Here is a 16,114-nt window from a genome sequence, read left to right on the forward strand (position 1 = left end):
GCACTAAATTTGAGTTTTCGTACGCCAAGAGCTACTGAGAGGACATCCGCAAAGCCGTGCTGACTGAAGACGCTACCGCCCTTCGAGCTGAACCACAAACTGTCTTATAATGTACCAACGCATCATGAATGAGTCACCTGATCGACAGCGAGCGTCAAGGCTCCGGAGAGCGCCAGTCCTGGCCGCCGGTAGCTCCGGTCACCCGGAAGACGCTGGGAGCCCGTCAGGTAGCCAAGGGTCACGGTTTCGTAGCCGACTGCCGGGACAGAACGCCGACAGAAAACCACGACGGTTATGGCGGCGAATGCTAATTGCAGCATCTTTTGCAAGCTCAGGGAACTTCGCTTGAGCGCACTACGAATCAAGGGCTGTGACCAGAAGGGAGTTCCACTCGTTTTAAGTTGTCCTGTCAGTCCCGCTATTCCGCTTAGCGCCTTCCAGAGTGCTGAAAAGCTCGTACTCGGTGTTTATGGCCGATCTCTGTTGTAGAATGCGGGCGTCCTGGAACTGTTTTTGCGTGGATAGGCGTGGCGTTTGCAAGCTCGCTGCAGACTGAACGCCGGTCACTACTCAGTGCGCAAGTACGAACAATAGTGGAACGTGTACCCCCTTATCGACGGGCCTGGAGTTGGATGACGCAATAACTAGGGAGACTTGCATTCTAACGCGGACGAACACAGATGCGGCGTTGCCACCCGAACGACTATGCTCGATACGTTGATGAAAACCTGCTTCCGTGAACGGTCGCATGCGGGAGGTTGTTCTAAACGAATGCGGGCGTCGCATTGTGCTTCCCGCTGGGTCTGTCGGGTCGTTGACTGGATGAGGCCTATTTTCACGCCTGCGACGGTAGCGGAGAAAATGATGAAGGAACGGAGAGAGAGAGAGAGAGAGAGAGAGAGAGAGAGAGAGAGAGAGAGAGAGAGAGAAGTTTTCCTAAGCTTCTCTAATCTAGCCGGCTTAATATCTGTGCGGTCTTCATGGGTTTGTCTTTCTGCAGGACAGATTTTCTGCACTGTCGCCTCTGCTTCTGCACGTCACTCCCGCTCACATTACGTCACTATGGCGCGAAATTTGTACGTTTTTAACCACTACTTGCGTTTTCTCGGTTAAAAAATGTTGGCTGTAATAAAGTTGAAGCTGCGAAAGTCCAGTTATTTCAAACTGAACAACGCTGTATTTTGTCTTCGCGGCCCTTTTAAAAGCCTTCTGGTGTCATTCGGCACCAACACGGAAAGTTATCAGGGGAAGACTGGTGTCCAGAAAATTGTGGCCGGTTAGCTTGCGCTGTGCCTGCAAATCTTTTTCCCGGGGGTCATTCGGACACATCAAAATCGTTGAGCCCGTGTCCTAGGCTTCCCATAGTGATGCCAAAGCACGACGTGCAGCCGCCAACCACAACCGTAAAGTTAATAAGCGTTTCCGCGTGGGCTCAACGAAAAAAAATACGTCTGTCTGTCTGTCTGTAACGCTTTGTGTGTCACACTCTTGCCGCTTAAGAAAGTGCTATCAATAAAACCACATTAGCATTTTACGCTTAGATATCAGACTGTTTATATTGCGCTAAAAGACGTCTTTCCAGCGATGCCTGTGCGTAGAGCAGTGAAGACGACGGTAAAGGAGATCGGTGTACAGCGCTTTGTAAGAAACATGGGGTGTTATAAAAGTACTTATTAAACACCGTAGGGCCGTTATACTCTCGTGTACGAGTTCTCGTACTCACCATAAGGATGAACTGCCAGCAATGCACTGGAGTGTATCAGTAAAGACGACTTTGAAGGCGCTCCGTGTATACAGCAGAACTGCATGCTTACACAATCATCTGACAATTGCCTCACGGACGTTTCTGGAATATATTCCGGTCGGCCTCCTCAATCAAATCTGTCAGCGTTAAAACGTGACTATACTCGGGAACAAGTTATGAACGGCAATAGCACATGTACGGTATCACCTCCGCCTAAGCGACGGACCCGGATGTCAACGGGCGCGCGCGTTATGAAAGGACACTGCTATGAATGCGTGATATCGTCTGCCTTTTCTCACGTAGTTTACCGTTGCTGCAGTAGTTTGTAAGCGTATTAAGTCCAGAAAACTCACGGAAACGGCTCGTGCCATGTTCAAAATACTCCCAATAACGCACTACTTGCGCTGCACGGAGTAACATCCGGCTGCGCTGATGAGGCACAGCGGAAACTTCCGTTGCCGTTTTGAATAGGGTTGCCACCTTCCCCAGAAAAAAAAAACTGGCCCTTCGGGGGGAGGGGGGGGGGCGTGGTACAAAAAATGTTAATTTGTGTTGAAAAAACGACTCCACGTTTTTGACATGCAGTAACATATTTATTGTAGCGCTTTCCTAGAGAGGAATGAACATAACCTTTCTACTGAAATTGATTGAGAGCTTGGCTGTTGCACTGTATGTGCTTTACTGAAAAGTAACCGCGGCGGCAGCATTTCGTTATTTTGTTCCTCCCTTACGTCCCCCTCCATCTCAGGCAGCGTGCTCGCCCGCGTATTTTCTCTGCTCGCGTGTCTTTGCGTAGCTTGTCGACACATATTTATCCTCTTAGTTGTTGAATTGACGCTTATAGAACGCCAAAATGGACATAATCACGGCACGAGGGGCAAAAAAACCGGCCAATGACGGCCGGTTTTTAGTATGGACCGGCAACCGGCCCGCTGTTTAAAAAATTTCCCCGCATTTCCCCGAGGGGAAGAATGTGAAAGTGCGAATGCACGAGTTGAATTTGCGCGGTTCGGTAATGTTCGCGAAAGAGAGATCACACACACACACACACACAACTACAAAGAAAGAAAGATGCATTTATTCACAGACACCTATTTGTGTTGTCGTTGTACTTGATTGCTAGAGCGGATCTCAGCTTTGAAATTTCGTGTCAGTACTCCTTTGAGCGGGTGCATTAGCCCTTCTCACGCCCGATTCCTGGCCAATCCCCCACGTGGGTATGTGCCATGCACAGACACCTATTTGTGTTGTCGTTGTGCTTGATTGCTAGAGCGGATCTCAGCTTTGAAATTTCGTGTCAGTACTCCTTTGAGCGGGTGCATTAGCCCTTCTCACGGCCGATTCCTGGCCAATCCCCCACGTGGGTATGTGCCATGCACAGACACCTATTTGTGTTGTCGTTGTACTGGATTGCTAGAGCGGATCTCAGCTTTGAAATTTCGTGTCAGTACTCCTTTAAGCGGGTGCATTAGCCCTTCTCACGCCCGATTCCTGGCCAATCCCCCACGTGGGTATGTGCCATGTCAGCGGCCAGGCAGCGCGCGCCCATCTCCCCCCGTTGCCAAGGAAGACGAGGAGATTCCTGGCAAATCCCCCACGTGGGCATGTGCCATGTCAGCGGCCAGGCAGCGCGCGCCCATCTCCCCCCGTTGCCAAGAAAGACGAGGAGCGCGCGCACCCGCAGCTGTTGCTATGTGGGCGGACGGCGGTCAACGGAATTCAGGGTCGCTTATAAAGTGCATTCGCACTTAAAAACCGGGCGGGCCGGTCCAAAACCGGGCAGGTGGCAACCCTAGTTTTGAAGCTGTACCCTAGCATAGCACTGACTACGCAAACCACTAACCTCCATGGCAGTGCTCTGAGCCGACAGGCGGGTGAAGCCCACGATGTCGCTGAAGTAGATGGTGACGGAGTCGAAGCTCTCCGCCTCTACCCTCCTGCCACGCTTCAGCTGGTCCGCCACGGTCCTGCCATGGCGTCCGATCAGTCGTGCAGGAGAAATTAAAGCCCCTCTCTCAGGAGAAACATGATTAAAACGCGAAACTTCCTCCCAGAGTTACTGGATATAGACAGTTGCGAAACTCCCCATAGGCCCCATGTATCGAAAGCTGGTCTTCGGTTGCCCCCCTGCGCCGGGGCAAGCACGGGGCAAGTTGACTAGCCTGTCGTCTGTCGGCAAGACGTTGAAGCGTACTCGCGGCTGCTGCCGTAAGTCATAAAAAGAAAAGCCGCAAAAACACAAGTAAATTTTATGTGGTTATTGTGTTTTAATTTAAAAAGCAATCGTTATTTTACTGAAGAATTTTGAATAATAATAGTTTAGCGAAGTTCCGTTTTTATCTCCTAGGTGCCGCGCGCGTCGACTTGCCCCTCAGCTTTCACGGAGTGGGGGGGCTAGCGCCGCCCGGATTCTGAAGCGGAGTTTCGCAACTGTCTATATTGTGTAACTCTGCTTCCTCCCACGCAACCAGAGTCAAAGTCCAAAATCCGCTCTCCCAAAGCCGAAAATCCACAATCCAAATCCAAAATCCAAAAAGTCAACGTCCAACCCTACACCGCCGAAGTCCGAAACCAAAGTCTAACCATGCTCAGGGAATGTATTGCATCATCATCATCGCCTTCCTGTAGTGTGGTTAAAGGTGGTTTCCCTGCAGTGTACTTCATCGTCATCATCTCTTTCCTGCAGCGTGCTTAAAGGTGGCTTTCCTGCAGTGCGTTTAAAGCTAGCTTTACTGTATTGCCTTCTACTCGGACGAACGACGCTATCAGTGGCACATAGAAAGTTTCGCTTTAAAAATTGTTTCGTTGTTTCGTTGTTTTTTGTTTCGTTTTTTGAGAGTCGTCACTTCGACATAGAGGCACATTTTTAACCTTGGAAACCATGTTTTCCAAGGTTAAAAGAACTCCCTCCCCCCCCCCATCCCCCCCCCCTTCCCCAGGGAATCAGGTGGCTCACGCCGCTGCCCGCGACACCATTTTCTGGGCACTGTCGTCGAGGGTGGGCTATTTGCCGTTAAGGGACGGGGACGGGCTAGTTGGTATACATAAGTTATACAACTTAGACAGCGTTTTTAGGAGACAGAACACAGGACAGAACACAGAACGTACATTGCGTCGTTCGTACGCAATGTACGCAACTCCTTTGCCTAATGATCTTTCTTTATTTTTAGGGGCGAAGCCCCTTAGGGGGTGGGGCTGTTGGCGTCTCCTGTCGTCGTTGTCGTCGTCATAATCGTCGTTCGTATAATGTAGTCACGGTGCTAAAACACCGGGAAACTCGTTTACGCCTCGCGCTGGAACGTAACGCGTGCTAAAAAAACACCGGTACACTCGTTTACGCCTCGCGCTAGGGAGCTTCGTGCTTCAAAGACAAGAGACTTTTACAGCAGAGGTGTATACCTCTACGCCCCAACAGTTTATTCTCTCCGTTGGCAAAAAACGCCAAAGCGCCAAGAATACACTTATATACACTGCATGCTTCGCTGCTCCCCAAGTTTCACGTTAGGTGAGGTGTCCCGGGATTTTAATGCAAACGCTTACACGGGCAGCAATATTTTTTACCTGGGCAGCATCTCGTAGAGCAGGGCGTCGGCTCGGCGCTTCTCCTGCGCCAGTTGGTCGGTGCGCTGGTCGACGAGCGCCTCCAAGTTGGTGGCGTACGTCTCCATCATGGCCAGCATGTTGTCCACGATGCTCGGCTTGCTGCGTCCACCGTAGGGAGAAGAGGCGGCGGAGTTGGGGGTGACGACACATGTTGTATCCTTGTTTTCCAAGGCAACGTGCCTTTACAGGAGCCATTAAAAAACGTTTTAGAACAACTTGGAAGACAAGCTAGCGGAGTCACTGACAGATACCGAGGTCTTCAGTATCGTGCGTGCGTGATAACAGCAATACCGTGTGCTTGGAAGCTGCTATATACGTTGTTACGTCATTTTTACGACGCAAATATACTTTTTGCGTGAAGTAACATCCAGTTTTCGTGCTGTGTGCTCTTTCCTTCGCGACATACTCAATTGAGGAGGAAGGGGGGGGGGGATTCTGATGAGGGATTTATTTAGCCATGTCGCTCATTGTTAAAGATGTTTATCGCTTCGAAATTTTCGTTTTTGCGGCACTGAAATTTACAGCAAGCAGTTTGAATTGTCTAGGGCGTTCACGCGTGCCTTCGACAACCATATCGTTCTCGTTGTCTGCAAGCAAAAATTCGTTCCAATTTATTCAAAACCACATTAATGAAGGTCTGCTACAGCAAGCGGGTTTTACGGGCAGCTCCAAGCACTGTTTAATAGTGTTTATTTGTTTCGCGCACATTACTTCCATGTTCCTCAGCATGCAGATAGGGTTCTCTAGGCGATGTTCGGCAGCTGGTAAAAGTGACAGTATCTGAAGACGGGCTTAGGAGGCGGCGGAGGACAGGTGTCGATGCAGTGGCGATCCCAGAGATTGGTTTTAGAAGGGGGGGGGTGATTTTTTTTTGGGGGGGGGGGGCGGTGTTCTCTTCTTGCGCAAATTCTTTGGAGGAAGTGATAACCATGCAGGCGTGTGCGCGTATGCTGTGTAACCCGCTTGCGCACAAATCACTCAGCGACACAGTGGTTTCTGGCGCCCCTTAGGCGGTGCAACGGCTGGCTCGAGCCCAAATTTCTGACAATCGCAACATCTCTGCGGCCTCGCACAAGTGGGATTTAACCTCGCACAAGTGGAATGCTTTAAAAAAAAATAAGAAGCTGAGGACCTCTTTCGGGGTGGGGGGGGGAGGGGAAATCGTTCCTTTCGCTCCCCCCCCCTTGGGACCGCCACTGTGTCGATGCGTAGCACACTATAGGAAAACAACTTCTCAATATTTAAAACGATCATTGATATTGCCACGGGGCTAGTGGACAATGCCCCGTGGCGGCATAGCTCGGCATGGAAGACGACGAGGAAGAGGGCGCGTGCAGAATCAGCGAACTCGGCCATAGCCGCTTGTAAATACTGTAAATAGATCGTTCCACCCCATTCCATCGTTCGTCTCATCTGTGTCCTGCCGCCACGTAACAATATGCTTAAATATATGACTGTTGTGAACGTTTCCAGCTTTTGTACGCAGCTTTGCTGTTGTTCAAAAAGTCCAGATGCACGACGTGCTTGGCGGGAAGCCGACTTTATGCATCATTTATTTATTTATTTAAAATACCCCTGAGGTCATCACTAGGAGGGGATTACATAGGGGCGGGAGATATTGCAAAAATTTTGCACCATCTTCCTGCGAGGGGAACCATGGGGTAGATGCAACGCATCGGGGGTTGCCGTTGCGTTTCCGTTATGTTAGTGATGTCAGCGTGTGGATTGCTGTTGTTGTGTATCCTATTTACGCAGCATGTTCACCCCCGATGCGTCGCATCTACCCCATGGTTCCCCTCGCAGGAAGATGGTGTAAATTTTTAACCGAGCGCAAGCTGCGCTCTAACGCACAGCTGGCACGGCGACGGGAGCGAGCGCAGCCGAGCGCAAGCTGCGCGCTGACCGCGCTGACTCACAGATGGCGCTGCGGTGAGAGCGGCGGAGCGCGCAGCTACCGCGGCGAGGAGAATGGGGGAGGGATGCAGACTACGCCGCGACAACGACGCGGGACACGGCGAGTTAAGGAGATGCGTTGCATCTAAAAAACAATTGAATACAAAGCCAACAACACGTTATAGGCAAAATAAATAAATACAAGTTGGTAAAAAGAAAAATAAACGTATAGCAAAAAACCCTAAAAACTGAGAAAGACACCTATACATACCCAAAAAACACTTTTATGAAATGAAAATACTACGTTAATGTGTACAAGTTTTTGAAATTTGTTTGGATCGGTGACAGTAGCAATACGAGATGGCAGGGCATCCCAATAAACAATTGTGCGAGGTATGAATGATTGCGAATAGCTGCAATCGTGGCAAAAGAAATCAGCGTGAAGTTAAGAGGGATGGTACAGTTTTTATGAAACAATAATAAGAGTGATAGTTTACGCCGATGTGATAGGATTGGTGCGCGAAGTTTCAGAACCGTGATGGTGGCCGGTATGACGTGAATAATCCAAAAAGATGAAACGAAGGGCACGATTTGGTCAACTATATGGGAATGGTCATACCAAAATAGGCTTCGTGAGCTGTATATTCGCCTTCACCAATAACTTGAGAAGTGCTAGTGCAGAGCGGCGCTCGGTTTAAAAAAAAAATGTCCGACTACTACGGTTCTCTTAATCCGTATTTTGAGCACAGAAGCTGGGATAATTTCATTTCGGCATGCAATGTTGTAAATAATTTAAAAGAGACATTCGTATGTACGCAACCATCGGCGGCACGCACCAAGGGGGGCTGGCCCTCAGCGTCAGCGCGTTAAGTAGCGGCCGCGGACGAGACACTTGTTCTGGTTGCATCGCTCTATAAATAATTGCGCGGGGTAGAAGGTTTACATAATGGCCAGAAGCATGTGCGTTGCATGACTGCAACGCAATAAGGAGATCTCGGGACACAGCTGTTCGCGCCGCCGCCGCTAAGCCTCGTCTCGGGCGGCGCGTTTCACAGCAGCCGCCGCGGACAGTGCCATACTTATACTATATAGTGAACTAGAATATTCTAGTTCACTATACTTATACTACGCCCGCCGCTCACCTCCTCACTTTCCCGCCATCCCCCCCCCCCTTTTCTCCTCACGCCACCACTCCTGCCTTGACTTCCCTCGTTGAAACGTATGACCGCTTCGTCTCCCCCTCTACTCTGGGCTCTGTTCGCTCGTTCTAGTGTCATGGTTACGGATGAGCGGGAATCTAAGGGTCGCGCTCTTAAACAATTCGTACTTTGCGCGACAAAACACGAGCTTTGCATGCTTACAGGCCCCGACGCATGGGTCTGAGCCGTGCGCGAACAGCCTTGAAGTCGGGCCGCTGTTCGGGCGCCTCGGCCCAGCAGTCGCTCAGCAGGGCTCGCACGTAGTCTGCGTCCCACGGTTCGGGAAGCTGCGACAGTGGGGGCCGGAACGGGCACTTGCGGCTCTCTACCGGCGGAGGATGGCGCACACGTTCCACAATCTCTGCAAGAACCATCTCTGCGTGAATCAGCCTGCAAGAATCGGTCCGTTCCACAAACTCTGCAAGAATCAGTCTGAATCAGCATGCTGGTATTTTTGATGTAAACATAGTGCATTATGAGATATCCTTTGGCATCCCACGTAATCGTTCAGCCCATGTTATCAAAGGTTGGTCGTATGCTCGGCAACTTCGAAGTGGTTCAGTGGATGCAATAACAATAGAGAGTTTTAGCTAACCGTTTTCGACGGTCCGCTCCGGTATCGGCGGCCCGCTTAGCGCAACCGGAGCCAATGCCGTTCGCGGCTTTGCGCGTCACGCATGCGCAATGGCGCTCCCGCTTGCTATCGGCGCGGAGCGGAGCGTGAAAAACGGTCAGCTAAAACTCCCTAATTAAGGAACAAGGACTACATGAGCATAGCTCGTCCTCAACTTCGCCACACTCCCTCCGGCTTCCTTATTTTAATAGCGAAGCTATTTAGCAAATCGTAATTTTTCGTGTCCGCAGTTAAAACTGCCAAGAAATTGCCGATCGCGCGCACGTGAGCACGTGTACGTGAACGCGGGCCTCGCAGCGTCCGCCCGAAAGTTAACAAAACCAGGGAAATGCCCACCGCTCGTGCGTGCGTGCCTCGCGACGACTGCCCAGCGTCCCCTGCGCACGTTCGTGAAGCCAGGCATATCCACTTATGGAGATTGGCCAAGATTGCGGCGACCGCCAGGCAGTTAAAAAAGACCAAGAAAATTACAATCGCTCGTATGTGCGTGCGTGGCGGCAACCGCCCAGCGTCCCCCACGCACGTTTGTCAAGCCAAGCATAGCCACTTAGGGAGATTGGCCAAGATTAGCCCCCCTCCCCCCGAAAAAAAACTACAGCGTTTGCCGTAATCGCCGCAACACTTGCTCGGAATGAGAACGACTCCAGCGTTTGTCGTAATCGTGGCGAGACTTGCTTGGAACGAGAAAGACACTTCATAGCGTACGCCCTTCCAACGTGGTGCCCAATGATTATCACTTCCCCCCCGAAAAATGAAAGAAGATCAGTCTTTTAGCAACAATGATGGAGTGAAGGTCGTTGCGGCAGCGAAGAAGCAAATCGGCTGCAATCGCGGACTCAAACCTTCTTGATGGTCGTGAAGGTTGCACACAGCTTCGCTATCTCCGAGTCTTGCGCGTTAGTGTGAGCTTCCTTAATTTTTTTTTTGGTACAAAGCGGCACCAAGGGAGCAGGACTGGGCTAGTGCATGCTGTTTCAGCTGTCAGACTTCGCCTGGAACTGGAACTTGGCACTTGTTCAAAGATGTCATCCGAGTCAGCAGGAAATACATATTACCGGTTGGGTTGAGATTGGTCTTTCCGAAGGGTCCCGCCCTGGCCAGAGTCTCGAAGAGCACTATTGCGAAGGAGTAGACGTCGCCACAGGGCGTGCCTTCCGGCGGGCCGTCCGGATCCCGGAGGAGCTCGGGAGCGCGCCACAAGAGTCCTGCGCGTGGACGTTTTGGAACGACCAGCTTGTTCCAAAGCCTGTTTTCTTATCGCTCTCTTCTGCAAAAAACGGACCCACACGGAAAGTGTTCCGTTCTTCCTAAAACCGGCTATGCGGAAGAGAGAGACCAGTCGGACCATGTCGGGCTCAGTCGGACTAAGAAGAAACCACCCTTTAAGGACGCGTTTTGCAGAGAGGGACAACGCGGATATGGGAAGAAAGGAGGCCTTACACAGATGAACCCTTTCTTGCTTCTATTGTTTACTTGAAATGAATTCATGCTTTTTATACTGTATAGTCCATTATATTTTTTAAATAGCTTGCTGTACGTTTATTTATTGCTGCCTAAGTTTTAGGGCCGAAGCCCCTTAAGTGCTGGGGCTGTTGGCGTCGCCTGTCGTCGCCGTAGTCTCATGTAGTCACGGTTCTCAAACACCGGGGCACTCGTTAACGCCTCGCGCTAGAGAGCGTCGTGCTTCAAATACAAGAGACTTTTGTTGCAAAGCTGTAGACCTCTACCTCCCAACGGTTTCATCTCCGTTGGCAAAAACGCCAAGGCGCCAAGAATACACTTATACACTGCATTCGCCCCTATCAGGGTTTCACGTTAGCGGAGATGGCCCGGGATTTTTCGCAGTTATTACCACTGTTGTTAACTTACCGAGGGTCCCGGTACAGTCATCGACTTTGAGACCCTTGTCTATTATTGTTTCTACTTTTGTGCTATTTGTATAATGCACTTCAGTAAACTTCTTTGACTCTTTGAACGTATTTGGTTTTTTTTCTTGCGCCAAGAGGTGCAGCCCTAAAGAATCCATTCGCGTTTCAACGCGCCCGATTTGAACCCGAAAAGACACTCAGCTGTGGTCCCTGCAGGGTTTCGGGCGGTCTCCCTGCCGGTGCAGAGTTTCGTCGTTCGCGTTGTGCTTCAGCTGCGCCAGTCCGAAGTCGGCCACCTTGAGGACCCAGCGGCTGTCGACGAGGCAGTTGGCCGACCGCAGGTCGCCGTGGGAGCGAAGGGGGCTCTCGTGCAAGTACACCATACCCTCAGGCGTGCCGAGGAAAACTGTTGCTTGTGTTGCACGAGAGCTTAAAATGGGAAGTGCGTATGAAGTATATTTATTCATGGACCCTAAAAAACCTTAACATGCCTGAAGAAAATAAACTCTCTCCTTTTCGATATGTGCGGTGTCAAACAGACGTTCTTTCGAGGGTTCAACATACCGCGTCCGAGGTCGTTGCTGATTACCCCCGGAACCGTAGAGTTCATCAACTCACCCACGTGAGAAAATACGGTGCCCCACTAAATGCCCTCCTGGCAGTGAATACGCTTGTTTGGAACACGCAGTGGTACGCTTGCCTGGCATCTCCGCGTTGAAAAAACTGGTTCTGACGGAACGGGTTCCGTAAAAGGTCGCCCCCGGAGAGAATTTGGCAGGAACCGGTTTTTGGGAGGACGGAGCCCCAGTCGCTGCTGGAGCGAGTTCGAGGGAAACCGGTTAAACCCAATGGTTCCGTTTTACCAAAAACCGGTTCCCTCCGTATTTATCCTAAGGAGCGGATTTCTTACGGAACCCCTTCCATTAGAGTCCGTTTTCGCAGCACGGAGAGACAAAAAGCTGGTTTACGACAAACACACGGATCCGGTCGGGAGGGGTGGCCGAAACTACGACGAGACGTCGCCCACATGAAATGAAAATGCACACGTAACGCGTTGGCGCTGGAGAAAGTCGTATTAGGTGCCGAAACTTCAAGTTATAATTTTTGTAGTGTCCGGCACACACGTTGTTTCGATTGTTATAACGCTCCCGCGACATCACATCCCATCCCGAGTATACGCGCACCTCGCTTCGCTGACTCGGTGTACGATTTAAACAACGACGTTACGTCCTCCTGCTCACCCGCACGAGGTCGGCGACCAGCGAGGCGACGAACATGGCGTCAGCTTGATGTGCTCGTTCTCGAGCAGGTCGCGCAGGCTGCCTCGGCTGCAGTACTCGCTGACCACGCACACATTGGGCGGCTCCACGCACACGCCCACGAAAGAGCACAGGTTGTCGTGCCGCAGTTCCCGGAGCTGCTGGAGGAACCGAGAGCACCGAGTGGGGTAAAGTTGTACTAAGAGGCGATGATAGGCAAGCTTCCTCGACGGAATGTAAGCGAGCAATGATTGAAACCAACCGACAATGCTATAGGCGATACTAAACAAATTGTATAACCCCAAGTAATACTACGTGTCAGTGCGGTTGGGATGTTCGACGATCCGGTTTTTGCTGTTGTAGCGTATTGTGTTATCGAGATCGTAACGACTTCCTTACACGCGTCCCTACATTAATGACGAAATGAAACGATGTCTGCTCAACAGGTTCGGTGTTCACCGAGTTACGTTCATTGGTAAATTGCACGACTAAGCGGTTTCACGTATTATTAAGTTATTAGTGGAACGTATGCCCCAATTAGCGAACGATCACGAATACAACGCCCAGTGACCCAATATCTGAGCTACACGCAAAGGAGGTTAATCCTCACCGAGCAGACAGCGAGCACCGCATATTGGTTATTTTAAGAGACATTGGCTGGTCAATCATTACATGGACCAACTGATCAGATGGAGCGATTGATTGACTCAACATGCCAACGGGTCTTGATCTACAGTCATGCCGATGAAGAGAAAAGAAGCCCGGAGATTCTTTCAACGGAGTCATTCACTTGCCACAGAATTTACCCCTATTGACTCTTGCGGAGAGAGTCAAGGTGCTCTTTTTAGAGACTCCCGGGATGCCATCACACCAAGAGTCAAGAGAGAGTATCCAAGGACTATGTAGGACGTTGTCGCTACGTCTCCAAATCTGTGAACAGGGTACAGTTGAATACTCTGTGACTCCAGCAAACAGATTCCCCCGACTCTTTTTAACAGTCTCGGGAGGACTATTAGACCAAAAGTCGAGTGGGAGTATGCGTGAGTCTAGGGCGAGCAGCCCGCATGACCCGCCACCGACACTACGCACCATGTTCAGGTGCATCTTGATGCCGCGCGTGATAACCAGGGGCGAGCGTCGACGGATCCTCTTGACGGCGCACGGGCGTCCCCGGTAGACGCCGACGGGAGCGTACAGCTGATGCGAGTAGCGGAATTCGGGCTGCAATGACAGGGACAGCTGGGATGACGCCGTCGGCACCGGCGCCAGACCACCGGTCTGCGAGCTGCCATCGCCGTTGCTGCTTTCTGCCTGTCCACCACTTCCAGCACCATAGCTCTGGAGAGAAACGTGTAGACATAGGACGTGATATTCCACTGCCGCAATCATTAAATAATGCCTAAAAGCCATACGCCTAACCGGTTTTGTGCGATTGGGTACATATTTCACAGGGAGAACAGAATGTGTAGGCCCAGAGGACCAAGCGGGTTACTTTTTTAAGGGGCGAAGCGCCTTAGGGGCTCGGGCAATCTGCGTTTCCTGCCGGCATCTTATGTCTTCAAGGTAAATGAAGCTGTCAAACGATAGTCAAAAACAAGTGTATAATGGATAAAACAGGTTCAAAATGAACTAACATGATTTAAACTAATTTGAAATACAGGAGTAATCAGCATTTAATAACCGAAAATTCTTAAATTCCGTCTCAAAATTGGTTTCAAACGCCATGTTTTCTCCTGTAAAGCGTATTTCTTAGCATGCTGCGGCGTGTGACACGAAAACAACTTACGGCTAGTTCTTTATGCAATTGCTTAAATCCCGTTAAACGCAAGAGAGGGCGCCACCGCCTCAGCAAGCGCGCGATTGCTCCTCCCACCGGCACTTTTTCGGCGCCCAATCAGCGCGAGACGTGTGGTAAGAGAGGGACTTACAATCTTTGAATACATTCGCCCCTCGCCAGATTTTACGTTAGTGGAGACGGCCCAGAATTTTTAGCCATAAAATGCCTTTAGCATTTTATGTTAGCATTACATTTCTGTAAGCATTACATCTGTTGCAGGTACCAAACCCATCTTCGATTTTGTTCTGCATGCCCGCTGTATAAATCGAGCAGATATCTTTACGGTTTGTTAAAAGGTCCAAGACACACGGGAGACAAATTCATCTCGGTTTGTACTTTTCGGCGTCACTGGAAAAATTCAGTTGCGAGGGATTGGCCAAAATAACAAGACCAGTAGTGACTTTCTAGGTAGAATTTTGTGGCCATCTGTCCCGGGCCCGTACCTACGTTTTGCACGAGTTTTCACGCGTGGATCATGTCCATGCTGGGGGGGGGGGGGGAAGGGGGGAGATGGACCATACGTAGACTGTATGTGTAACGTGCCACGAACGCCGGCTCGTTTGCCTCCTATCCAACTTCCTTGCCTGCTATCTCGAAATATTTAAAATCGCACTTCAAGCGCTTGACTACTTTCTCAAAGGGTTGCACGTCTACTAAAATTTTTTTGCAGCGAATCTGTTCGTATTTTTTGTGGTGTCTGTGCGTAGGAAGGAGGTGGGAGCAAGCCGAAAGCTGCAGGAAAGAAACACCAGCCAACAATAAAATGAACGCTACACAGTCGCTAACGTTTCACTCAACATCAGAGGGTACGTCACCCTATCGACTTTTATGCAGGTGACCACGTGAACATATGAAAAACGAAAGCTCGAAGGCCCGGCACGAACACGTGCACAGCCAACCGGCGACCACGTGGACATCGCCGGCCATCAAGGCGCAGTAGGTTTAGCACGAAGAAAGAACGAGAGACGGAGGGTGTAGAACGAGTAGCTCGGCACCTCACATCTTCGCTGGCTATCCGCACCTATAGGACAGGATGGCTCCTCGATATGCTAAGCGAAGTGTATATGGCCAGGGTCCCGTGTATTTTTTGTCTACGAACAAAACACTCTCGAGGCTGCACGTATTTTGAAGTGTGATGTGTCCTATAGCGCGATGCGTTGGCAAGAAAACGTCTCGGGGTGTGTCATATTAGTGCGCCGTCACCACCAAAGTCACACGCCCTTCAAAACATTAGTTTGGACCTCATGCTTATATACATCTCATCACTTGGATGCGCATCTTGAACAGGTTAGCTTAAAATCATGCACTCCTCCGTCTAACGACAACAACGGTTGAACGCGAGGCTTTCTCGTGCGGGATTCTTTGGTTGTCATCTGGGTTTGGAATTTGACTCGCAGTTATAAGTTGGACTTTGACTTGTTGAACTTTGGCTTTGACTCGCACCCAGTTTGGACTTTTGATTGAAGCGGCTTTTGCTTTGACCTTTCACCATTTGATTTCGCACGAAGAAAGATTCGCGTTCAACAACCATCGCTGTTAGACGCAGGGATGCTAGGTTTTTAGATGCGACGCTGAGAGGAGCATCTCTTGCCGGCGGCCCTGTCCTGCGTGCGTCCGTTATTCGCGTCCGCACAGCTGCGTCTCTCCTCCGCTCGCCTCCTCTCCTCTCTCCGATAGCGAACGCTCTCTCCCAACATCTGCGGTCGCGCTGCGCGCGGCTGCGCACTGTGCGCATGTGCAGTACTCTCTCTGTCCGCTGTCTCCTCTCCTTCGGGCGCGCTGCGCATAGAAGCGGAGTGCCGTGCTCCGGCCGGTCTCTCAGTCGACGGTCGTCCGCGCTTGCGCTTGCGCTTGCTCTCTTGCCGTACCCGACGATTGCTTGATGCGACGCCAATGGAACCCCCTTCAGCGTCGCATCACACCAGGGTTCCCGCGAGGGGAGGTGGGCGTAATTTTCTGTCTAATTTTGCAAGTCCATGCACTCCTCTCTGAATCCGAACTGCGCCGATCGGTTGTGTCGGGATGTCGCGATCGGAGAGACGTCGGCTTCATAACGCAAGGGACCCGGGTTCGATTC

At 50.8% G+C, this 16,114-nt stretch overlaps 1 protein-coding gene across 1 annotated transcript in view; it reads right to left on the reverse strand.

The window, feature by feature from the left end:
* LOC144165688 (speract receptor-like) overlaps positions 1–16,114 on the reverse strand; it is a 110,812-nt gene that overhangs the window by 65,522 nt on the left and 29,176 nt on the right. Inside the window, 9 exon segments of the mRNA XM_077695496.1 lie at positions 138–256; positions 3,581–3,711; positions 5,306–5,446; positions 8,602–8,800; positions 10,129–10,278; positions 11,144–11,327; positions 12,183–12,226; positions 12,229–12,358; positions 13,290–13,538. Coding sequence (XP_077551622.1) covers positions 138–256; positions 3,581–3,711; positions 5,306–5,446; positions 8,602–8,800; positions 10,129–10,278; positions 11,144–11,327; positions 12,183–12,226; positions 12,229–12,358; positions 13,290–13,538 — 1,347 coding nt within the window.

Source organism: Haemaphysalis longicornis, unplaced genomic scaffold, assembly GCF_048455015.1.
Source record: "Haemaphysalis longicornis isolate Haplotype H1 unplaced genomic scaffold, Haemaphysalis longicornis Haplotype H1 scaffold_147, whole genome shotgun sequence".
Taxonomy (NCBI): domain Eukaryota; kingdom Metazoa; phylum Arthropoda; class Arachnida; order Ixodida; family Ixodidae; genus Haemaphysalis; species Haemaphysalis longicornis.